The sequence below is a fragment of the Haliotis rubra genome, unplaced genomic scaffold (genome assembly GCF_003918875.1).
Source record: "Haliotis rubra isolate DU_JTF1 unplaced genomic scaffold, ASM391887v1 Scf39, whole genome shotgun sequence".
Classification (NCBI taxonomy): Eukaryota; Metazoa; Mollusca; class Gastropoda; order Lepetellida; family Haliotidae; genus Haliotis; species Haliotis rubra.
Window position 1 is genome coordinate 1,629,020 of NW_025767068.1, and position 25,702 is coordinate 1,654,721.

General features: G+C 39.2%; 1 protein-coding gene across 1 annotated transcript in view; it reads right to left on the bottom strand.

Moving 5' to 3' along the window:
- LOC124286676 (SEC14-like protein 1) overlaps positions 1–25,702 on the bottom strand; it is a 61,709-nt gene that overhangs the window by 33,103 nt on the left and 2,904 nt on the right. Inside the window, exon 4 of the mRNA XM_046723083.1 lies at positions 11,074–11,202. Coding sequence (XP_046579039.1) covers positions 11,074–11,202 — 129 coding nt within the window. The remainder of the gene's footprint in view (positions 1–11,073; positions 11,203–25,702) is intronic.

Sequence of the window (25,702 nt, forward strand, 5' to 3'; positions counted from 1 at the left end):
GCACACACTATCACAGTAAGCTAGTGAATGTTCTTCCTGGTCAGCTGATTACATAATATGTCATATTGTACTTGCAACAAATTTAAAGTCCCTCTATAAAATATCAGTTGCATCAGTGATTAAGCCAGATATACCTTTCAGCCTACAATGAACACCTTCAGATTTGAACAGTTCCTTCTTACATGTATGGCATTATGAACGCTACAGCACAGTTCACCAGCATTGAATCCAACTCAGCCCCAGCAGCCAGGGCATGTAGAGTGACATGGAGTGTGAGCTGGCAGCTACATCTGATGCGTCCAGGATGTGCAGGAACTTCATGACCACACACTCAATGTCATGTGTCTCCATCTCATCACATTGATTCTCATCCATAACCGTGACACACACATGCCGTAAATAGTACTGCTGATGAGCCTTTCCATCACGAAGGGGCACGAAATCAATATCCTGTGTACATACACTAAATGCCCAAATGAATGTGGTTCATGAAAGTTCATAATCTTTGTCATTGTTAGGCCAGACATCTTGTCATTGTTTTCACAGATGTGTCACTTGCCAGTATGGAAAAAGTCATATGTTCATATTTTTAATGGTGTGTTCATTTGGGAGTATGTGTATGCATGACCTTTATTGTCAAGCAACAATGCACCAAAACCTTTCTTTGATAATCCAAACTTGGTGCTTTGGCAGACAAGTTGGGAAAATATTGTTCAGAATTAGACATAATTTTTTGCAATTTCTGAGGAATTGAGAAACTCTTAATTCAAATTCAGAAATTTAACTGGCATTTGCTGTAGACTTAGGGCTGAATATCTGCCCATGAGCAGACCAAGATAATCGCTGTACTATACCATAGGGATTTAACCTCACTGTTGTACTATATGGAAATTAGTTAGAACCCACAAACTTCAACAAAAACAATTTGGCATCTGTTCACGATTTCATTAAACAGACGAAAAAAATTGACCACTAAAATGTATATGAATATGTAGCGCATTCCTCATATCCAACACTGCTATCCTATTCACTGGTATTATCTATCATTTAGTATCAACCTATTTCTAACTTGATCGTACTACTTTTCATTTGTCATTTGTGTATTACTGCAGTGGTATTTATATACTAAATTACTTTATCATGCATCACCCTATTATCATTGATCATGGAATATGCAAAATAAATTTTGAACCCAAACTATGCTTGAAGTAATCTGACTATGAAAGGTAAACATAATGCAAACTGAGAAGCACATGCATCCCTATGTGATCACGTGACCCACCATTTGCTGAAAACTTCACTTGCACCTGCAAAATGCATGCAAATGTATAAAACATGGCGACAGATAATTCAATTGTGTGCCAAAATCACACTGAAATTCTGAACAGCAATAAATTGTTGACTATACATAATGTCACATTTATCCGCTGTTTGGTTTCTTGAGACTGATTTGTCTACAGGTCAAGTGGCCAGAAGGTTTAATTGTCACAAATTAAAAATCGTAAGGTTATCACAGCACCTATGACAAACTGGCACAACAAATGACTGACTACACCCAGGGCAACCACGTGTCACGACAGCGGCTAGAGATTGTCACATCCTCCTCACTCAGTTAGGAAACAGGTTCAAACCAGCGTCCAGAGCAGACACTACCAATCGTGGAAATAGAAGATATTATATGAGTGCCCAAGTCATACTAATGTTTTAACGACACGAGTGCCTAAATGTTGGTATTTCCCGAGCAAGAGCGAGGGATATACCGATATTTAGGCACGAGTGTCATAAACATAGTATGATATGGGCACGAATATGATATTCTATTTATTACCAAAGTCGTCAAATTGAGGAAAATAAACCCAAATCTACTTTCAAACATAGGCTGGCAACCCGCCGTCGCCGCTTGTAGAATGCAACGTCATAGAAAAACGTGACGTCATAGCGTTGTTCATGACGTCACATCACCATGACAAAGTGATAATTTGCCCTAGGGCACCGTATGAAAACTATGAACCCCGATATGTTCGCCCTCGTAGGTGATAATGGGTATCATCAGTCCCCAGATGGTACAACGGCAATTATGTCAGCTAGGACTACGTGCGGACGCGTGTTTTCTTTGCCCATGAGTCCAGCTTTCATCTCAAGTCATGCAGATGGAAGGATCAGATTCTAGCGTTGATGTGGAGAACATAACGCTGATTATTGAGATCAGCAGCTGAACCACAGAGTTTATTATTTGGGGAGGGTTTGGTAGTCATGGCAGGACAAATCTACACATCTGTTGTGGTCGAGTTACAGCTCAAACATGTACAGCAGAGGTACTGAGAACAACAGTTGTGCCCTTCATGGCATCAGATCAACGTCTTCAAAGAGATTAAACGTTCTATCCCGGTTTTGCGTTTCTAAAGTAGTGGAGTATGTAAGTCACAAGTTTTGTTAATTAATCCAGTCTATGTACAAGTTACCGAAATAAATATGTTTAAAGAACGAATAAACATTGTTTTTTGTACACTTTTAACCATTACATGTGAAAGACTTGTGGTTAGTCTTCAGCGGAAGACCAAATTCATTCTTAAAAAACTTGTGGTTAATTAATACAGAGCGATAAAAAGTTGCCAAAAAGCCGTCTGCTTCACTCTCGCCCACCAACGAAAACCCAGAGAGGTTATGTAACTCTGTCGCCAGAGCACTGCAGCGAACCGGAAGTGACGTTGTGTGAGGAAGGATTTTCAGTCCGTTGTATATATAGTATGTAATAAGCTCGTCATTTTGCTGCTGTCTCGACGTTTTCATCGAGTAAAAAAATATCAAAACTACTTACCAGTTGTAGTAAAATATGTATATGACTTGATGACCAAAAGGATTTTGCATGACACAACTTGTAATATGACGATTTCTTCCTCGGAAGTGAGGTTGTGGTCGAAGTGACAATAATATTGTAAGTAGTATGATATTGACACCCACCTCACATTCAAGAGAGAAATTGTTATGATATAAGCTATGTCATCAAAATCCTATTGGCCATCAATCAAATACATATTTTACTACCAGTACAAAGTTGTTTTGATTTTGTAACTCAGTGAAAACAAACCTAAATAGCATTTCTTCTCAGACTGTCAGATGTTTGCGACAGGACGCCGCCATTTTTAAAAATCGTATGTCACAGGCAGAAGTCTGTTCGAGAATAAATGAGATTATGGTTTGTTTTCATCAAGTCAGAAAATCAAAACTGCTTTCTGCTTGCAGTTAAATATATATTTGAATCATAATACAAAAACTTGATATGGATGTGCAACTTCTTTATTATTTACACACAACGTTTCTGGACTAATAATTGCCCCTTCATCAGGTGAATGACAATGAATAGTTACAGAGGTATATATAGTATGTACAGGAAGCCACAGAGTTGCACATCCATATCAAGTGTGTTGTATTACCCTACCAACTTCTAAATGCCTATCAAACATATTTGAATCATGACAAAAAGGATTTTGCATGACCCAACTTGTAACATAACAATTTCTTCCACAGAAGCAAGGTGGGAGTCGAAGTGACAATACTGTGCGATAAATTTCTTGCTACATTCACGTGGTTAACGTCCACTCACCACTATGTAGATACTAGTCGATAGTGATGAGCGAGGATGATCATCGTTTTCACTATCACTAGCATCTGGCTCGAACAAATAAGGCCTGGCGATTGTTTCTTCATTGAAGATTGAATGGAAAGATTGTCGCTGTCTGAATTACTTCCGGACATGTCAGAGTCTGCTTTGTACCGAAATGCCAACCCACTGAATTAACCATATTGAAATCACTTGACATAAATGGTTTAACACCCGAGTAAATTGGGGAACAAAAGCCAGACCTACCCAACAGGTAACCGTTATGACAACAAGCGATTTTGACAGAATTGTCAATGAAAACAAGTTGTAACTCTGAAGCTAGGCAAAGCAGGTGACAAGATTAAATGACAGTAGATTGTGAAAACGTAAAGCTTTCATTTTTCACAACAATTGTCACGATTTCAGGTTTAGACAAACCTGTAAACAAGATAATTTACCCCCGGAAATGTACATGAATTCTACAGTGCCCCTCATATCAATACCTCACATAACGTCGCGCTCCTCTGATTGGTTGAAACTTTGTTCACGGGAGAGAATTGTGCAGTGTTGTCAAAAAGGTTGATTTAAGTTAATAAGAATCGAAATGAGTAGTTTTAATGACAGGGTTTGATTTATGCATTTGTACCCCCTAGAGTATATGTGATCTTTAAACCAATCACTGCTGTCCATGCCTGAGACTAGTAAAAACATCAGAGTCTGCTGTGGAGGATGCTAAAGCCAGGTCCAGAGTCTAATGTTTTGGGCCAACACTGTGATAAACAAACTTAATTTGACTTTCCACATATTAGTTCACCCCATTCCTCCCGGCTGCACTGTATTCGATCGACTTCACTGTATGATGGAGCAGACATCATAGGAAATCTTCACAAACAAATAGTGATTAGTTTTACGCTTAGCAACCAGCAATATTCCCCATTTCCATGAATGGACTGTATTATTGCCCTTCCTTGTTGGGTCAATATGATTAGACGCCCATTTCCATGAATGACTGTAGCCCTTGTTGGGGTGATGCCTCAGTCAACCTGAGACATATCCGTACCAAACAGAGCCGGGCTATGACTTTGGTCTGTCTATGATCCTATACAGGATGAAGAACTTGTCAGCAGTATGTGGAAATATTCCAGCAAGGACATGCTGGAACTGTTAATATCCACATCGTAAGTGTTCAAAATGTAGCTTGGGAGTTATGGGGGACTTGTCATAACATCCGTGTTAAAACCTGAAGATTTTGTGGGTACTAGAGATTGATATCATATGTTAGCATACCTAAACATACCCAAGGTCTCAACAAAACAAAACAAAACAAACAGATGAAAAAAACAACAAGAAGAAACCCTGACTGTACCATTATAGAATAGGGTCTGAAAACACTGATAAAAGTAGCTCTGGAACTGATAAACAGTGATGTTGGACACAATTCTGAACTGATGGATCAAATGGAGACAGGGACTGTGGGAGAAACAGTGGTCTTTGGCAAAGCCGAAAGTAAAACAACATATTTTTTAATTATCTTTGTTTGTTAGTTTTTGTTAAAATACAGTTAAAAATACATGGCTGACAAAATATAAAATAAGAAAATACAAAAGAGTTGTTTTGTCACTCCCAGGTTAAGGACAATCTCAAAACGAGAATTCTTTTCTTTTCAAATATACATTCCCCAAAGGTACACGACATGCCATGAAATGATACACATCAGCATGTACAGTCAGTGTCAATAACTGGGAAACACTTTCGCTCCCAATATATCGCCATGCAAATCACTCACAAGTGCAGGGGCGTAGCTACCATTGTAAAAAAGCCCGGGCTTGCACATGATTGATGCTAAAAAGGCTGGGCAAGCCCTCAATACTATCTCTAATATAAAGCTTTGCAACCTATTGGGCTTACACGAAAAAAATTGGCTTGCTACACGCCTGAAGCAGATACCTGTATCGCAATACATTGCAATACAATTTCAGCCTTACTGACATGTGTATTCCCTCCCATAACATTCCAGTAGGAACAAGTCTCCAGAATATCACCCTTGTAAATAGCCAATTAATTATGAGCATGTGTCACCCGGAGGACTGTGTTTTTGTCATTGCCGAGATCACTCACATGCAACGACAAACATCATTCTTATCCTATAGTAACTCCCTGCAGGTGTTCTGCCATCAGCAAACATAATTATTGTAAGATCTACACGTGCAAGATGTACTTGTACTTTAAACCAGCAGTCATTAAATCTTTCCGGGGGTTCTGGAACAAATATTTGATAAGCCACTCAGAATAGGTTTCCTTCATTTGTAATGAAACTATTCACATGTGATCATTATGACAACTATCAAACAAAGTACTATTTCCCTTACTAATGTTACATGTTGAATTAGTAATGCATTATGGTAAACAAGAACAGACTGCTTCATCTAAATTTACACTAAATTAACACCACTGGTTGTGCCAATTTGTAATTGTTGTTCAAAAATCATTATTGATTTATATAACAAGAATATGATCAATATACAATTATAGTATAAAATCAATAGAGCTGAAGCAGAGACCAATGGCTGGATCCCAGGGACTTCATCTGTGATGCAGGTACCCCAGGCTGAGAGCCAGGGCATCAACCATCAACACACCTGTTGACACACCTGACTCACTGTTATGTGTGTGTCAAGTAGACCATGTCTCGTTACTGTTATAACTGTTGAACTATTACCCAACCACATATAATATCCATTGTATGTCTTGAGATGAGGTTACCACAGAATTCTGTTGCATGTGACACAATAGATAATATACACACAAGTACGCTTCATCCACAAACGAGTGAATGATGTTATAGACTGCACTCAGCACTGATTCTTCTCGATCCGGTCAACACATAACATGACACATGGACCAGACATGGGTGTGTCATTCACATTGTACATGCTTCTCCATAAAACTCATCATCACACCCCCTAGCCATGAATTATGAACGGTCCCTAAAGAGGTAACACATATTTTAACCTGCTCTTAACTAAGAATGCCCCAGGCACCTACATTATATACATAACCAAAACTGCCTGGATTTAAAAAAAAGATGTCTTTACCAGAATATGATGGCTTACAGGGAAACATGTTTACATTGAACATTATGACTGAATGTATAACATATTCATAATAGATACTGACAGTGCCTAGTATCATTGTGATTCCTAAACCATACTTATATTACAGTTGGAACTGCATTATCACAACAAAATCCCATCAAAAACACTGTGTCATGTGCAATCCTGGAAAACAATTCCACATTACAAACAAGACATGTTCTGAATAAGTGCCAGCCTTTAGTCCCATTGCAATGAGGGCCTGTTGTTTCACATTTGTGTGGATGCTTGTTTCCTAAAAGTAAAACTACCAGTCAACTTGTCAGTTTCTTACATGTTCACTTGGTTTGTCAGTCCTACTCACTTGAGAGATGTGACCCCAGCAGAGTGACTGTCATCTCAGACACAATCAGTGAGTAATCACTGACATTTTGTGTAATATATCAAGATATACCAATGTTCAGAATTTCACCTGTACGCTGTATTTCAAAATCAAAATCAGAGCCTGCAGCTTCTAAGGTCTGTGGGTAAAGATGTCAGATTTTATAACTTTTAGCACAACTTCAAGTGCTATGAACAGCTAAATCCATCATCAGGTAAAAGTACTAAAACATTGACCAAATTGTTTTGAAAGTATAAGACAAAATATGAAAGTGTAGACCAATATCCATATTCAAACATCGTGAAGATATAAAAATATACAAACTTGCAACATGGTTTACAAGCGAGTGAGTGAGTGAGTGAGATTTATCCTGATATTACCAATATTTATGACAGCAGGAGACACTACTTGCTACTCTAATACGTTACCCGACCACTCCACTACTCGCATACAATCAAGGACAATCTATACCGTAAAGAACCCTACTAAGAGTGACATCCATCCCATTGATTGAGCCTGCTACACTATTTGTGATCCATATCATCTTGTATACATACACGATGTAGGGTTGTTGACTCTTAACAAGAAATAACTCAACTCAATTAAAACAGCATAAATGTTTCCCATAAGGTGCTTGGTAACCCTATTGATATTCAATACCGTTTCCTACAGACTTGTACACCATAACAGCAGATGGGAATATGTTAATGAATATTGCTCTAGGTGTAGGTGTACTGAACCACCAGCAGATTCTACATCACACTACATTCAGAATAACATTGTGTGATGTTGGAACATGTGTGTGAGTGAGGAAGTGAATGTTGTATTCTGCCACAGCCAGCAGAAGCACAGCTGTCACATCGACCTAGGGTTGACAAGCAATATTTTACAACCTTGTTTTTCTGTTTAATATTCCAATTCATATACTTCTTCATCTCATCCTGCATACCTAATATATGGAAATTGGAATTTTCACACATCTGGGCCTCATCTGTGGAATAATTTACCACCAGAACTGGTACGTGAACTAAATACTTCTATATGATAGATGAAAACTCATTTGTTGAGCAAAGCCTACAAGGACTAATTAGTGGCCATGTCTCAAAGTGCTTCTGAGCAATAATTCACTACTGGAAACCAGCACTATTCAAGTGTAAATTTTGATTTATACCCGTAAACTGGAGACAGAATACATACAGTCCATCAACTTAATCAACTCAGATATTCTGTCATTGTCTGGTATACATTTGCAGGTATTATTTTCCTTGTCCTGAGAGTTGTTATTGACCCGCAATGAACAGAAAACAAGCGTGAGAAATGAAGGGGAGTTATTATGATAGCTGACTGCTGTACAATCTAGGGATTACATAAATCTGTGACTTTCACCTGGCTAATCATATATAGGTGTGACATTAATCTGTGATGATGTACATCTGTTACGCTTATCAAGGGATCACGAACTGCTGTGACTTGTAACATTATGAAGAGGACCCCATCAACACCATAACATTCCTGCTGAACATGACTGATAACAATCCTGCCACAGGTAGATGTATATCATTCCAGAGCATCTGCCTCTACATCGTTATCAGCTTGTTGATATCAGGGTGCCACATGCTTAACTCCACGCATTGTATGACCTGGCCAGCACTCCTACATTCAGACAACACACACTGTGGAGGTAGGGTAGCCAATAGCACAGTCGGTGCAAACTAGTGATCAATGGAGGTCAGGTGACAGCAGGACAGTGGTGACTTCACTCATTTCTGTGTCAGTCGAAGCACATGTCTAACAATGTGACACAAACAAGAAGTGATAGTAGTCTCCGAGACAGGAGATTACTGTATTTAAACGCAGATAAGCTGAATCTTGGGGACCAGAAAAAAGCTGTCTGTAGAAAGGGGTCGGCTTACTACAGGTTACACTTTTATCAAACTCATCCTTCTGGTGGTAGGACAATGATATTGTATCACTTCAAGAAGACAGACTGACTGACTGACTGACTGACTGAGTTTGGCTTTTACGCCGCTTTTAGCAATATTCCAGCAACATCACGGCGGGGGACACCAGAAATGGGCTTCACACATTGTGCCCATGTGGGGATTCGAACCCGGGTCTCGGTGTGACGAGCCAACGCTTTAACCATTAGGCTACCCAACCGCCCCCACTTCAAGAAGAAGATAGTGAAGACATCAAATTTGCAATTAAACACCACTAGACAATATCATTTACCTTTTCAGAGCTAATTTGTTTTTGCTAGGCATTGTAATATATGTTGTGATTAAGATAAACAGATCTGGAAATAGCTTGATCTACAAGTGATTTATACCCAATAATACAAGCATTGTCACTAAGGTGACATAATCCCCTGCCGCAAATTATCAAATCAAACTTATCAAGTAATGAAAGTTTAAGATGAAGTTAAATGTCAACAAAAACATTATCTTGCTCTTTAGTTGTTCAAATACATACATATTTTCAAGACTGACTTTGACCTTGACATGAATGTCATAGTGTATGAAATATGCAAAACTAGTACTAAAGAAATTGCATATTGAATAACATTCAAGGGAGGTCTTGAAAGTCTATGAAGAAAATCCAGTGAACCGTTCAGGTTAACATTCTGAAATATTCATAGTGTCGTCGTGACCCTAAAAATTATGTGAAGTTCACCAAAATTGACTGGGCCCTGGGCCTTCCCTAGATGAAGCTTGGTGTCAAATATGAAGAAAATCCACAGAATATTTTTTGCGATATCTTGCCGACTATCTTAACAAGCGATTTAAAATGCCGAAATCGTCAAAGTGTCTCTGTGACCTTGAAAATTAAGTGAAGGTCACCAAAATCGACTGGGCCCTGCGCCTTCCCTGGATAAAGCTTGGTGTCAAATATGAAGAAACTCCAGCGAATAGTTCTTGAGGTATCTCGCTGACAAGCATAACCTCTAGGTTAATATACTGAAATCTTCAAGGTGTCTCTGTGACCTTGAAAATGAAGTGAAGGTCACCAAAATTGACTGGGCCTTGCGCCTTCCCTGGATAAAGCTTGGTGTTAAATATGAAGAAAATCCAGTGAACGGTTCTTGAGATAGCTTAACATGCAGGTTTACATGCTGAAATCTTCAAAGTGTCGCCATGACCTCGAAAATTATGTGAAGGTCACCAAAATCGACTGGGCCCTGACTGGGCCACAATCTCCATGACTACAGTAGGACATAGCAAATGTGCCACAATCTCCATGACTACAGTAGGGCAAAGTGAATGGGCCACAATCTCCATGACTACAGTAGGACACAGCAAATGTGCCACAATCTCCATGACTACAAGTAGAACAGAGCGAATGTTCCATAATCTCCATGACTGCCAGCAGGACACAGTGAATGTGTCTCAATCTCCATGTCTACAAGTAGGACACAGCAAATGTGTCTCAATCTACATGACTACCACTAGGACACAGTGAATGCATCTCAATCTCCGTGACTAGATGAGGAGACACAAAAAGATAAAATAATTGAATGTGTAAATAGAGAATACTACACGAGGTCTCATTACATACAAATTATACGAAACGAGTGTCCTTCCTATGGTATCTGACCAAGCAAAACATAGGAAGGACACTCGTTTCGTATAATTCGTATGTAATGAGACCAAGTGTGGTATTTTATTTATTACCCACGTCTTACATGCATTAAATTGACAAAATAGCGTATTTTTGTTAATATTTTGGTGTCAAACCGAAACCGGTTTCATAAAGAGGTTGCGGAAGAGTAGTACTGTAGTACAATATTTGCATGACGTCACACTGTAATGACGACACTGCCTTGGTAACCGACGTCACGATTCATGTCAGTTGTCATCGCCTCGTACAGCCTCCTACAGTAAACTACTCCGTAGCACCCCATTTCTTGGTTTGCAGTTGCTTCATTTGGCTAACATCACGTGGGTAATAAAGATACATATGGTATTAACTATTAAGAGAGATATCTATATTTTGCCTACCTTCTTGATGTTCTGTGTGTACTGCTTCATGGCTATCTTCTCCACAGTGCTCTCAAAGCCAAAGAAGTGTTTGATGTCCAAGCTGGCATCTTGTTCAAAACATGTCCACATAGGATTTTCTGTGTGAACCTGAAAAAGGGAGAAGAATGAAAAGACATGCTGATTTTAGACCTGACTGTCAAACACCAATGTCTCAATGTTCTTATAAACAATGTATTTACATATGTAAAATTACTGCATAAGTAATTCTTGTAAACATAAACAGTCTTAGCTTGGTCACTGATCATAATGAAACAGGGAAGTATGTCTCAACTTTCACAAAACAAAACAAAAAAATTGTTTTGTTGGCAAATATATACATAACACTGACACATATTACAATGATTATTGGTTTGAAAAATGTAATTTTTTGAGTAAAATTGATATTTTATACTTATCCTGACTCATGCTCTTTTGCTTGTCTCCTTCCTCTTGCGAACATAGTGGAACACTTGTATCTCCCTAATTGAAGTTCCCTTCAATGTAAAATCACTAATTAGTACACCACGAGTTACCTCCCTTCCACAAGCGCGGGAACGAGGGCGCCACCTCTACCCATGTGCCTCACTCTCTCCTCATATACTGAGCCCAACATTTGAATTTACAGGAAATCCAAAGTGTTATTTGGGGAGGATGGGAGGGCTGACCTCATGAGTCAGGATAAGTATAAAATATCAATTTTACTCAAAAATTACATATTTTTCCTTATCCTGACTCATGCTCTTTGCTTGTAGAATCCAACAGAGCGGAGGTGGGAATATATAATACTTTGGATTTTAATAATTAGTGATTTGAACTGTGATGATTGTAATAACCCTATGAGAACTTCATAAAGGCATTGAACTGATGAATTCCTGCTGCCAGCTTATCAGCTGCCATATAGAGGTTATTACAATGTACTTATTATGATAAGTATATATAATATTAATACAATGCTTAAGACTAATAGACTTAAGCTTGTTAATATGCTAGTATAAACTCCTTAGAGTTTGTTAGTTAAAATACTTTAAGATATAAACATAGCACTAAGCTTAAAATATGATTAATTTTAAGCTAATTATATAATAACAAACCTCTTTAGGGTTTGTTAGTTAAAATATTTATATGATATAGACAGTGCTGAGCTTAAGATATGAATAAGCTTAGCTATATATATAACAGCAAACTTTGTAGAGTTTGTTAGCTAATACATTTTACAATATGAGTATAGTATTGTGCTTAAGATATAATTATCTTAAGCTACATATATAATAGCCAAACTTAGTAGAGTTTGTTAGCTAATATATTTTACAATATGAGTATAATACTGTGCTTAAGATATAATTAACTTAAGCTACATATATAATAGCCAAACTTAGTATAGTTTGTTAGCTAATATATTTTTACAATATGAGTATAGTACTGTGCTTAAGATATAATTAACTTAAGCTACATATATAATAGCCAAACTTAGTAAAGTTTGTTAGCTAATATATTTTTACAATATATAGTACTGTGCTTAAGATATAATTAACTTAAGCTACATATATAATAGCCAAACTTAGTAAAGTTTGTTAGCTAATATATTTTTACAATATGAGTATAGTACTGTGCTTAAGATATAATTAACTTAAGCTACATATACAATAGCCAAAACTCTGTAGAGCTTATTAGCTAATAGATTTATAATGTAACCATAGTACTAAGCTTAAGATATGATTAGACTTAAGCTAAATGTATATAGCAAAAACTCCTTAGAGTTTATTAACTAATATACTTTTATGTTATAAACATAGTACTGAGCTTAAGATATGATTAAACTTAAGCTATATATATATAATAGTAAAACTCCGTAGAGTTTGATAGCTAATACATTTTATTATGTTGATTTAGACCTAGTATTGAGCTTAAGATATGAAGTAAACCTTAAGCTAAATATAATAATAAAAACCTTTTAGAGTTTTAATAGCTAATATACTTATATGGTATCAACATAGTATTGAGCTTAAGATATGAAGAAACCTTAAGCTACATATGTATAGCAAAACTCCGTTAGAGTTTGTTAGCTAATACATGATATAATGTAACCATAAAGCTTAAAATATGATGAAAACTTAAGCCCAATATATAATAGCAAAAAACTCTTTTAGAGTTTTGATAGCTAATATACCTATATGCTATAAACATAGTACTGCGCTTAAGATATGAATAAGCTTAAGTTACATATATAATAGCAAAAACTCCATAGAGTTTGTTAGCTAATACATGTTATAATGTAACCATATTGCTTAAGATATGATGAAACTTAAGCCAAATAGCAAAAGCTCTTTAGAGTTTGTTAGCTAATATAGTTATATGATATAAACATAGTACTGAGCTTAAGATATGAATGAGCTTAAGCTACCTATATAATAGCAAAACTCCGTGAGAGTTTGTTAGCTAATGTATTTTTACAATATGAGTATAGTACTATGCTTAAAATATACTTGACTTAAGCTCATTATATAATAGCCAAAAAAACTCTGTAGAGTTTGTTAGCTAATGCATTTATCATGTAACCACTGTGATGATAAAAAGCGAGCTTAAGCAAATTATATATAGCATGAAGCTATTTAGTACTGTTATAAGATAAGTAAAATCTGTAAGATTGACTTATCTTCTCGAGGAACTGTCAACTGTTGTGCAAGGACCATGGGATCAATTGGTGGATACCTGAGATGTCCTCGGTGGTGATATCTCTCAGATAATGGTTGGCAACCACCATATCGGATCTACAGTAATAAACCCTCCATTATTTCAAATAACATTTGTGTAGATGAAATTGTAGAAGTTAGGGCTCTAATATCAAGAGTATTAAAGCTCATGGAGGGTCGGATTAGGTCCATCTGTCTTGTATGCACGTAGTATGACAGTTCTGATCCAAACGGAGATATAGTACGTGAGACTACACTCTGCGTAAGTTGATGATAGAGGAAAAAAATCTGTTGTATATTTTCTTCCTGTTTGGTTTGGTGGAGATAAATTTACAGTGCTCTTGCTGGCCAGCGTGATAGCATCATCGTATCATGGAGTCCAAGTATGTCATCCAGGCATGTTCATAAACCTCACTTGTGAGGTGTTGTAGCACTATATTCATATCCCCAAGTTGGTGCATGTGAAACTTCCGTTTATTCTCCAAACAGAAACTTAGTAGGTTTACTAACCATCTAGTTGTGTTAGTAGCTTGATGATGAAATTCAGGTGTAGTCTGAAACGCTGTGGATTTCGATCCACTTGTATCACGTCCTCTAGGTAAATCGTTTGCGATGTCCTTGGCGATGTATGTGCACAACCGAGTTTGTGTCCTCGATGAACTTTATGTAAAATCGCCTGACTGCTGTGCCCTTGTCTAAACTTGACAGGGGAGGTCTCTAACCTGAAGAAAGCAGCCTAATCATGAAGGTTCAGGTTAACTGGGCTGTAAGGAGGCTTGCTCGTTCATTGATATAAAGTTGTCACTTGCAACCTATGTCTTGAACTGTGAACTATGCTCGACCTCTGTGTAGGCGTTGTTCATCGGGGTCCAATCAGAATAAGGCATTTTGATTCTGTAGAGTACCAGCTGTGATGTCACCGGTGTAGCAGGAAAAGGAACCTTGTATAATATAGTGCCGTCGTTGATATTAGAACAATCATCGGTCTTCATCGTAACTTCCGAAGTTACCCGAAAGTGACCACGTGTTTCGAGGATTAATGGTAAACGCAGCGAAAGCTTGGTAGCAAAATACCTTGCTCTGTAATATTAATGCTGGGTAGGTTATTTTCCTGGCTGTCGTGAAAGTACTTCAGTTTTGAATATAATTCGACTTCTTTATATATAAAGGTACAATAACTTGTAAGTTGTCAGCTTGTAGACTGTATACATGAATGTATCGTCATAATTGTAGAATTAAAGCTGAATTTGTTGTACATATTTCTTCTCAGAAATGTTGGACGATTATGAGTTATACTCGCTGTAACAAGGCTGCTGTTCAATTTCGATATTGAATTGTCTGCAGATATGCGTAATGGTCGCATGTAGATAATCGTATCGTCGTCCGGGATTGCATATACTAGCAATTTATCACGAATAGTTGATTTCTGTGAAGATCTATGAAGCGTCGTTGACAAATTAATACAGCGGCGTTCTGTGTTGTAAATAGCCTGTGCAATTGTCTTGGCGTAGGCTTATAGGCGGCATCTGGCATACAGTTGATAGACAACTTATGCGATGTCTTGAACGGACTGAGGAGTAGCTATATATGACCAGTGGCTAGTATATGGAGACCTTGGAGGAGACTTCCTCGGTGAGCGCCGGAGACTTCACGAAGCTCTCGAAGTATCCCTTCTAGATCTACTGGTGAAGTAGACTTGGAGCCACTTAGCCTTAGCGACCTTCGCCGAAGGTATCGAGTCAAAGTCCGATTAGAATATATATATGTATATATATAAAGCGCTTGCTTCAGCGAATGGCCTCTGTGTTTAACAGGATGTGGGGTCGGCGTGGCGCTACTCCTCCGCGGCGTCCCTTGTAGCTGGTGAGGCTCTAGCTCCTTCGCGAGGCGACCTGGGACTTGCTGGTTCTGCATAAGTAGGGCGAGTGGATCATCTTATCATTTTCAGAAGTCGTGTTACGAAATCTGGTGATAAGTGTCTCAATGATCGTTCTAGATCTATTTAGGCCAACGAACATACGTCTCGTCATGGATTCAACTGAACCAATTTACGATTGTAGTTCTTATTGTTGATATCGATGATCAACTTGTAGTTTTCATCGATGTCTTAAGCCTTGAAGAAGGGGTCCATGTTGTGCGTGGAAAACTTCTAGGCGTGAAAGTTCGCAATTATGGTGTCTGAACTTTTGTGGCTTTATGGGATGCTATGTCTAGATTCTGTGCTACGCAGCAATCGGGTCGATCGGAGGTAGGGTGATAGCATCTCGTCGTCTTCCTTCATCAGGTATGTCTGCGTCGTACTGCCACTCTAGGAAGGTGATGTAGACTTGTGTGCAGACTTGTGTGGTAACCTGTGAGGCGATATCGATGTGGTGATGTACGAGGAGATCGGAGACTATTGACAGCTTCGGCGAAGCTCTTGAGTAGTCCCTTGACTCTGTTAAATGGCGATCTATATTCGGGTGTCCTTCGAGTGCCTTCATGCGAATGCCTTCGCGAACGCCTTCAAACGCCTTGAGCGCTTCGCGAAGCTTCCTCTGCGTTCGGTGCTGGGGAGCGGCGATTTGAGCTTAGCGAAGGCTTCCGTGAGGTCTGGTGGCTGAGTCTGCATCTAAGGATGAAGCCGAGGAATGTGATGATCTATCCCGCCGCCGAAGGCCTTCGCTGCGAAGGCTGTACATCTGGGTCCTTCGTCAAGGTGGTCTGCGACTTCCTTAGCGAAGGCTGCATCGTCTTGGCTGCTACGTTGACTGGAGGTGCCTCTAGAGTGTTGTCTAAGTTGGAGCCTTAGCGAAGGCTCGTACTCTGGGCTGGCTGCTTCTCCAGTCTGTAGTGACCCTCCATCACGACCATGATTTGCCGTAGTAGCTCGTCTGGGATGGTCTGCGCGGCCGAAGTAGTCGGTGCCATCTCTGCTGTTGTTAGTGGTGGGGCCCTCAGGTAAGTCGTCTGACATCAGTGTAGAGACATCAGGCTGCATGACGATCTCTGCTGATGTCATTGTAGCTGTCACCGGTCGCTACTTGTCTCATCGTCGAGGATGATGATCGGCTGATCATCGTAGAGGCCAAGTTCAGCGGCTGGAACAATCTCGGTTGAGAAAGTCCTAGTAGACCGTTGAATTCCCCTCAGAGGTCGACGCTGCCCTGGGGTGCGAAGTCTGCGTTGAGTGTTGGTAGCGACGGGACCCTCAGGAAGATCATCGAATGTTGATCTCGCGCTGACATCACTGTTGCCGACATCAGTCATTCTTTGATGTACATCAGGAATGATGATCGGCTGATCATCATACAGGCCCAAATCTCGCGATGAGAACAATCTCGGCTGAGAAAGTTCTAGTAGACTTCGTTGAATACCCCTCAGTGCGACGAAGGGATGTCTGGGGAAGCAGGACGCTTCTTGGAGGCGGCGGACTCGCCCCCCGCCTCTCCACCATTCTAGCGAAACCCAGGCGGGAGGGGGTCGACCAACAGCAGTAGACTGGCGAGGGGTTCAGGTGTATCAGTCATGCTAGACTCTGCATAACGTGACCTATCTGCTGCGGCGTCTCAAGCGCAAAGTAATTATTTATTAAAGGTAGAATTGGATAAATTAGTATCGCAACTGCAACGCGTGAATCACATGAAACATGGCGCAGTACAGCTAGGGCATATTAAATGCGGATCAGCAGCAGAATAAAAACGTAATGTGCAACAGTACAGAATTTTTATCAACGTAATCCACTGCAACAGCCGCGGCGTCCCGATGCATAAACAGTAGAAACACGACTAAATATCAATATATAATTGTTGAAAGATACTAGCTAAACCTCTATAGATCTCTATACGAGGTAACTAACTAAATATAATCAAAGGATATAGTGTGTCGGGAGACACAGGCGCTCTCACGTCCAGCTCACTGGGCGAAGAAGGAGAGAGTGAGGCACATGGGTAGAGGTGGCGCCCTCGTTCCCGAGCTTGTGGAAGGGAGGTAACTCGTGGTGTACTAATTAGTGATTTTACATTGAAGGGAACTTCAATTAGGGAGATACAAGTGTTCCACTATGTTCGCAAGAGGAAGGAGACAAGCAAAAGAGCATGAGTCAGGATAAGGAAAAATAAGGACTATTGGTTTGTCCTTAAATAAAGACCATGAACAAGAAGACAACACAACCTTTGAGCATTAATTCACGCAAATTAGAAACAGAAGTCTGAGAAGCCTAGTGTAAGCAATCACAACCCAAATTAAACGACATGTTTGGCCACCCCAGCACTATGATTTGTGACGTGATGTGACTGGGTGCAAAAGCATACATTCTGCAAAGTTTGTCGTGTAGTCGGCAGGGATTGTAAAACAAATCCCATTGTTACTAGGTCAAGGGGATTCCAACTAGCAAGCTGGAAATGCATGTGGAAAGTGACAAACATTTGGTTGCTCTTTACGCTTATAATTGTTGTGATGCTTAAGTTTTACTTGATCATCAAAAGTATGGGCACACATTTTCACAAGCACACACCTAAATTATCTGTCTGCTGCCCTATGGCACCTTTAAAAAAGATTGCATTTCTATCTGTAATAATTTCACACATTAACCACCTCAAGCAGCAATGGAAGCCATCAAGGTCTAGCTGCCACAGGGTGTTTCCTCCCAGACTATCACATATCTAGATTGTATTATTAATTGGTCTAGAGGTCGAGCAAGAAAACCACTTAGTGTGAAAATCAATGTAATATCCATTGAAGTGATTGTTATTTATGAACACACACCAGAGAGGACCAGAGCTAAAGTCTATTTCTTCTACTCATTATATCAGCTAATGGAAGTCGCCAATCTGCTTATTCACTTCTTCACTCAGTGTGCCTCCAAGAGGCATGGAATTTTGATTGCCTATTCCTGAGAAGAGTTGCAGGTGCAAAAAAAGTACATGTAGCAACCCTTATCATTTCTTTAAAAAATTACATGTCATATTTGAAGTGCACAGGTGACCATGGTGACCTGACGCCTTGTTTATAACAATTTCTGAGAGAACCCTACATCTTGGGACTACACCAAGACACACCCCTTGCCGAGGGTGTATACCACTCAAAACTGAAGAACATCCACAACTGGAAGGCTGTATGTTGCAATAACCTCCAGCCTTGACAGATCAACTACAGTCATGGGAAAAACATCTGCAGCATTCCTTAACTTCTGTTGAGTAGTATATTCAATGTAACAGTGGGTGAGTGAGTGAGTGATTGAGTTTAGTTTTACGCCGCAGTCAGCAATACTCTGGCCATATGGCGGTAGTCTAAACAATTGAGTCTGGACCAGACAATCCAACGATCAACAGTGTGAGCATCGATCTGTGCAATTGGGAACCGATGACATGTGTCAACCAAGTCAGCGAGCCTGACCACCCGATCCTGTTAGTCGCCTCTTACGACATGCATGGGTTGCTGAAGATCAATATTCTAACCCGTACCTTCAGGGGTCTCAATGTAATAGACTCAAGGACACCATGGACGTGACAACTAACTGCAGAGCATTTAAAGCTTCGCAAATAGCTTCAACACACAAGTGACTGGACACACAGCTAATCCAGCTTATTGACGTAAACTGTTTGCAATTACTATGGTCAAGGAGTCGTCACTAGACCACACAGTGGTCACCTCCAGCTCTGCTGACCAGTAGCAATCACCCTGCATATTGATTACTGTAATGGAGTTTCAGGGATGAGGAAATGTTACACATTGTAAAGACAGGAAAGCAGCCAGGAATCATGTGGGAATCTTCACCATGGCTTGTCAAACATGCACAGCGACAAAGACATTGCCATTTTGTCTTTACATGTGGTAAAAATATGGTTGATTTATTATGATAAATAAGGGTAGGTTTAGTTGGTGATAGGGTGAGATGGTGTATACATGGAATGAATGCTACAAAACAGCCAAGACATTATTTAGAAGGTTTTGAAGCCCAATTTCACTTGTGTTGATAGATATTTGAGTGGCTTTGCATGGCCCACTTTTAGGAATTATTACCAGGTGAAGTGTCTTCAGTGTTCAAGTAGGGAAAACAAGGCAAAGATCATGTAACACTTGACCTACTACCAAGCAAGAGTCAATCAGATCCAGTCTTTTCACAATCATTGTCTTGTTTGTCAAACGTGATTTATCATTGGTCACATTATCCTATTCATCAAAGTGAATAATCTGAATAGTACTAAATACACCAGAAGAACAGTTCATATTGTGACAAACAGCATTCAGGCGCTTTAGCATGTTCAAGTGCTGGCAATAATTCCTCCATCAAAATAACAACAGATGATATCTATATATAAACACCTTATCACTAAGAGTGACTGAATGTCAACAAAGTACCAACTTAGAGAGTAATCTCCTACTGATGTCTACACAAACTATGATAGAATCACCTTTGTACTAGCGTATATGTGACTATGCCCTATTTACTCCCACACTGACATCAATATGGGCCAGCTGGCCTCGGGCCAATTGGCCTGCTTTCCTCTGATACACACTGCTGAGCTAATCCTTCTAATTGCTGCATTTGTGCAACCCACAGTTGCGCTACATCCAACAGAACATTGAAGGTCTGTCCCAACACAAGGATTGATTACCCTAGAACAGTTTCTCACCACAGCTAGACTTATGTAATATGTTGTTTGGCTGCTTATTAGTACAGTCATCCCTCACAACACTCGTTGTGATACCAGTTTCGGTTAAGCCACGAGGTAATCTGTGGCTCCCATAAAAAAGGGTTGTCCAGCGATCACACATATTCTCTTCATCGGAAATAGCATATCAACAAATCCGCTCTGGTTAATCTTGTTGTAAACTAGCGAAATTCAGTGCGGATTGCAATAAACAGTGTTCATCATACACATCCTTGTATTATGGGTTTTCAGATGCTTAAAAGTAAAACATTCAGGGTTTTCTTGAATAATCACACAAACAGCAAAACATACTTATAAAAGATCACTTTATCATAAAAACATGCCATCAGCCAAGTATTTATGATGTTTGCTGTCATGCAACACACCGCGTTATAGTGAGGGGAAACGCCGCCATCAGAAAACATATGATGTCAGAAAACACATAATATAACAATCTTTTTCCATTTCATTTTATTTGGTTAAACTTAGTCCCAGTTTTATTCATTGAAAATATTTACAGTAATATCAGAGAAAACATGTGTTAAACGGCATCGCAGGGCTTGATTTAGTACTTTGTGCACTGGTGCCCAATATTACAAAGTGTAACCTAGTTATTAGCCTAACTTGCACCAGATGCAAGTCAATTTTTGAGTGGGTAAACTTCTGAATAAAACATCTAAATAATTCAATAGCATATTTCTTTCATTACATATTGCAATAAAAGCAGTGCAAATGGAATTTGTCTGGTGCAACTAGGTTTTTATCTTAGGTTGCACCTGATGCAAGTAGGTTAACATCTCTTAAAATTGTGCCCTGCATCGCCTCATTCTATTCGTACAACTTCTGCTTACCATGTTCGTGAGGGTCCGGTTTTGTGTCTACTGCAATAGCACCAATTTCACATTATTGTGAACTCATTAACTCATTACCACCTCGTCATCCATGGAACTCTGGACCCGCGTCATTGACAAGTAGTTAGTTCATATATACTGGGACTCTCTATTATCGCGGGCTCTCTATTATCGCGGCACGCGAACACATCAGGAAAGCAGACACACCGAGCCCCGCATCGGCTGTTTACATATGTAAATTACATAAAATATATTCATCGCTCTTGATAAAGTCATTTATTTCATTGGAATGTCATGTCTAATCGTAGAAATATTAAAGCATTCATCTTTTCAGTAAGTTCTGGAACATTTTGAAACTAGTATGACCCCTACTGCCATTACATCTAGCATGAATCAAAACTTACTTCGTCAAGAGGAATCCTGCGACAACTATAAGAGAGTCTGCGACAACTATAAGGTCATTTGCATATTTTCCGTGCTAAAAATATAACAGGAAGTGACGTATTATGAAACTTCACTCTACACATGGCAGCAACTTGTATGGTACGTTTTAAGGCGGAAAAACATTTTGTAACGTTATTGTTACCTTGTATCCAAATGAATAGAAGTTTCAGTTGTTTGGGTTAAAAACATGATGATATTATTAATGTGAATGAAATTCCTAAATATTTTTTAATGATCAAACTATTTAGATTCGTTACTCGTCTTAGTAAACGTTTCACAGTGTCATCAGCTTGTACCGCATGCCATAGTAAGAAAATAGCAATACCGCGATAATAGAGAGTTGCTTCAATTTCCGGGTCAAACAAGACAATCGGAATTGCCGCAATGGTATTAAACGAGTTGCAACTATGTGCCACATTATTTGTGACAGAAATGAAGATTAAACATAAGTCAACTGAAAATATATATAAAATGCTAAATGTCAGTAGCCGTTTATAATCCTGATGACGATAACATTAACTACCGCAATAATAGAGGGGCCCATGATACAAACTGAAGATTCAGCAGCTGAGAATGACTAGAATCATGGGGTTTATTCACACATTATGCATGCAATGAAAAAGGCTCCACTCGTGTCTATTGTAAATACACAATAGGCAGAATGTGTGTGTGTGTTTTGCTGCTTAACGCCTCACTAATACAGACTACAACAATGGCCTACAAATAATAGTTTGGACAGGACAATCCAGTGATCAGCATAGGAGTACAATCAGGGTTCATTGACACACCATCAACCACATAACCGAGCCTGACCAGCTAATCCATTACGTCATCTCTCAATATGGACCACTATTAGAAAGGAATCCCCATGCTTCACATACATAGAATGTCAGATGCTGTAGTTCACATACTTCAACAGCTGACTTAAGGTTAGAGCAAAGGTACTGATTACTGACAAGATAACTACAAGGTATGTATACCTCAGTGTGGTTGGTGGCCACATCTTTTGTGATTCCTCACCCTGTCTACACAAGGACCCACACAGGCCTGAAATTCGTCTTGTTTGGGTTGTCAATGCTTGTGTCATGAGCATGAGGAGCAGAAATATAAATGAGCCAAGGAGCTCAGGTTCACAAAAAACCTGTCTTGAGAGTGAGTGAGTGAGTGAGTGAGTGAGTTTAGTTTTACGCCGCTTTCGAGCAATATTCCAGCACTATCACAGCGGGGGACACCAGAAATGGGCTTCACACATTGCACCCATGTGGAAAATCGAACCCGGGTCTTCAGCGTGACAAGCGAAAGTTTTAACCACTAGGTTACCCCACCAACCCTACCCGGTTTGAGAACCCTCCTTACAAGCTATATCCAAATCAAAGTGAAATATAATTCAACTGTGTAATAAACGTAAAAACTCTGCATCATATAAGCTTCAGCTTGTTAATTATCTGAGGACATGTTGGAGACTGATGAATTAATAGCAGATGTTCACAGCCAGGATAGACAGCTTCTGTTCAGTAGACTGCTTGTCAAGTGTAATATTTCCCTGACTAACGATGCCTGCCAACACGTCAAGCATCACCCTCAAGTGATGAAGTGTTTGCACGTGCAAGACAAGTGATGCAACATTTTGCTTCACCCTCATCACATCCATCATACAAGCACAGATTTCCACCTCCAGATTCACCAGCAGACATCCATACCCAACATCATTTTTTTCTTGGTTATTTCTGGCAGTGGTATTCCAAACATGGTAGGTCCAAAACTATACTTTCGAACTCAAATAATCTTTTGACCTTGGAAATTGGAAATAAATTTTGAGTGAAACCATATCTTTAGAGACGGAATGTAAGAAACAAAGTCTGTGTAATCATAACGTCTGCAGTAGAGAATTTCTTGGGGAAAGAATCAGTAAATCAATAGAAACCAACTTTATGACACAAGCCAACCAAATAATGAACATGATTGAGAGATCCGACATGTTTTACAAAAAAGAAAAGAAAAGAAAATCAATTATGTCAATTTAAAAGATTTTCCAAAACCAAACCTTCACAAAACTCTGAACATATTTAATTAAGAAACCTCAGTTGAGCAGTACGACATTATCCTAAGACCTTGGAAGTTACCAACTGAAACTTTGACAGTGAGACTGGATAAATTCAGGGTAGTATTATTTCTGCTATGCTAGCTTTACTAGACAATTCAAGGCAATCAGAAAACAACAGAATAATGAATCATCAAACCAGGTAACAAATGATCCCTAAATTGTCAACAACACTGAAAAATGGCAGCTGCCATGATGAAGTAACACCTGAAACAAGATGGAAGATTGTGGGCAGTCAACCAACCTGCAGTCTTGTCCGCCATTAGACACAATCATAGGGGCGAGCCAAAATACCACTCAACAACACTGAACATTAAGTCCCCTGGATAGATTACAAAGCAATATTAGCACTGTTCTCCAGCTGTTCACTTGCAGGACAGTCAGGACAAGTTTGTGGATAGGGTTAGAACATCAATTAAGTGAGTGAGTGAGTTTAGTTTTACGCCACACTCAGCAATATTCCAGCTATATGGTTGCGGTCTGTTAATAATCAAGTCTGGACCAGACAATCCAACGATCAACAGCATGCGCATCGATCTGCGCAAATGGGAACCGATGACATGTGTCAACCAAGTCAGCGAGCCTGACCATCCGATCCCGTTAGTCGCCTCTTACGACAAGCATGGGTTGCTGAAGACCTATTCTACCCCGGATCTTCACGGGTCATTACATCAACGAGGGTAGTTATCAGACATTTCACCGTGTTCAGAACCATCAGCTAAACAATGTTGAGTGCTTCCTTCAATTATTATTTTCTACAAGCCTGTTTATGGTTTACCTTCTTCACATAAAACACAGACAAAAGACACGTGTAGTATTATTCCAGCAATATCATGACAGGGGTCACAAGAAATGGGCTCCACATACTACATACTGTACTGATGTGGAGTGTCAAACATACCTTCAGTGTGATGAATGTACACTTGGCTACGCCTATACCCCAGTTAACATGTAATGTAACATGCAATTAGTGTAAACATAATTATGCCAGCACTTGGAGCTGAAACTACAAATGTGAAACATTATCACAGATCACTATGTCTATAAAACTCTTAACCCTAAAGGCAATTTAAAAGAACGGCAATGCAACAAAATCACTGAAATGGAACACAATTATATAAAACCACTGAGTATCAGTTATCACTTTGAGGAGGCAAATACAAGCTTGCCTAGTGCAGTTGTTTAACAGTAGTATGTGTTATGTGAATAAAAATGTTTGCCTTAGTGTAAGCTTGATAAAAACAGGGAAGCCTATCCAAAATTCTTGTGGGACACAAACATGATTAAGGTTTCCATATGTCCAATATTTCATATTATTCTTGTATGTGGTTTCTCACCAAAACATACAAAACACAGAGCCCAAAATCGTCCTGTAGCATGGTTAGTAACAGATCTATCCAAACTGTACAAACACTCCATTAATATGCTGCATTTGTTGAACAACCTACTTAATAGTTTTACCAAAGAGTTTAGTTTCGTACCATATGTGAACGTTGTTCTTAACCATGTTATTGTTAACCATTATATACCTGACCCAGTTTGTAGTATATATTATTGTACAGTGTTTGTCCATCTTGCAGTTTTCTGTTCAGTTTTGCAACATGTTAAACATACATGCAAAACATGCATTTGACTTTGTATGCAGTATTCTCTGATTAAATCTCAGTAAATCAGATCTTTTGCTCTGATATGAAACCTTTCTGAATAAAGAGAACACCTCCAAAGAAGGTGACTTTAGGTGTACCTTGAGCGACCTTGAGACACAAAAATAAAGAATACTGTACTAAATGCCTCGCTCACTGGCATCATGAATTGAGAGGCCCTGATGTTGAATGGCTGATTAAAAACCTGATGCAACCCTTGAGGTGTCCTCAAATTTTTACACAG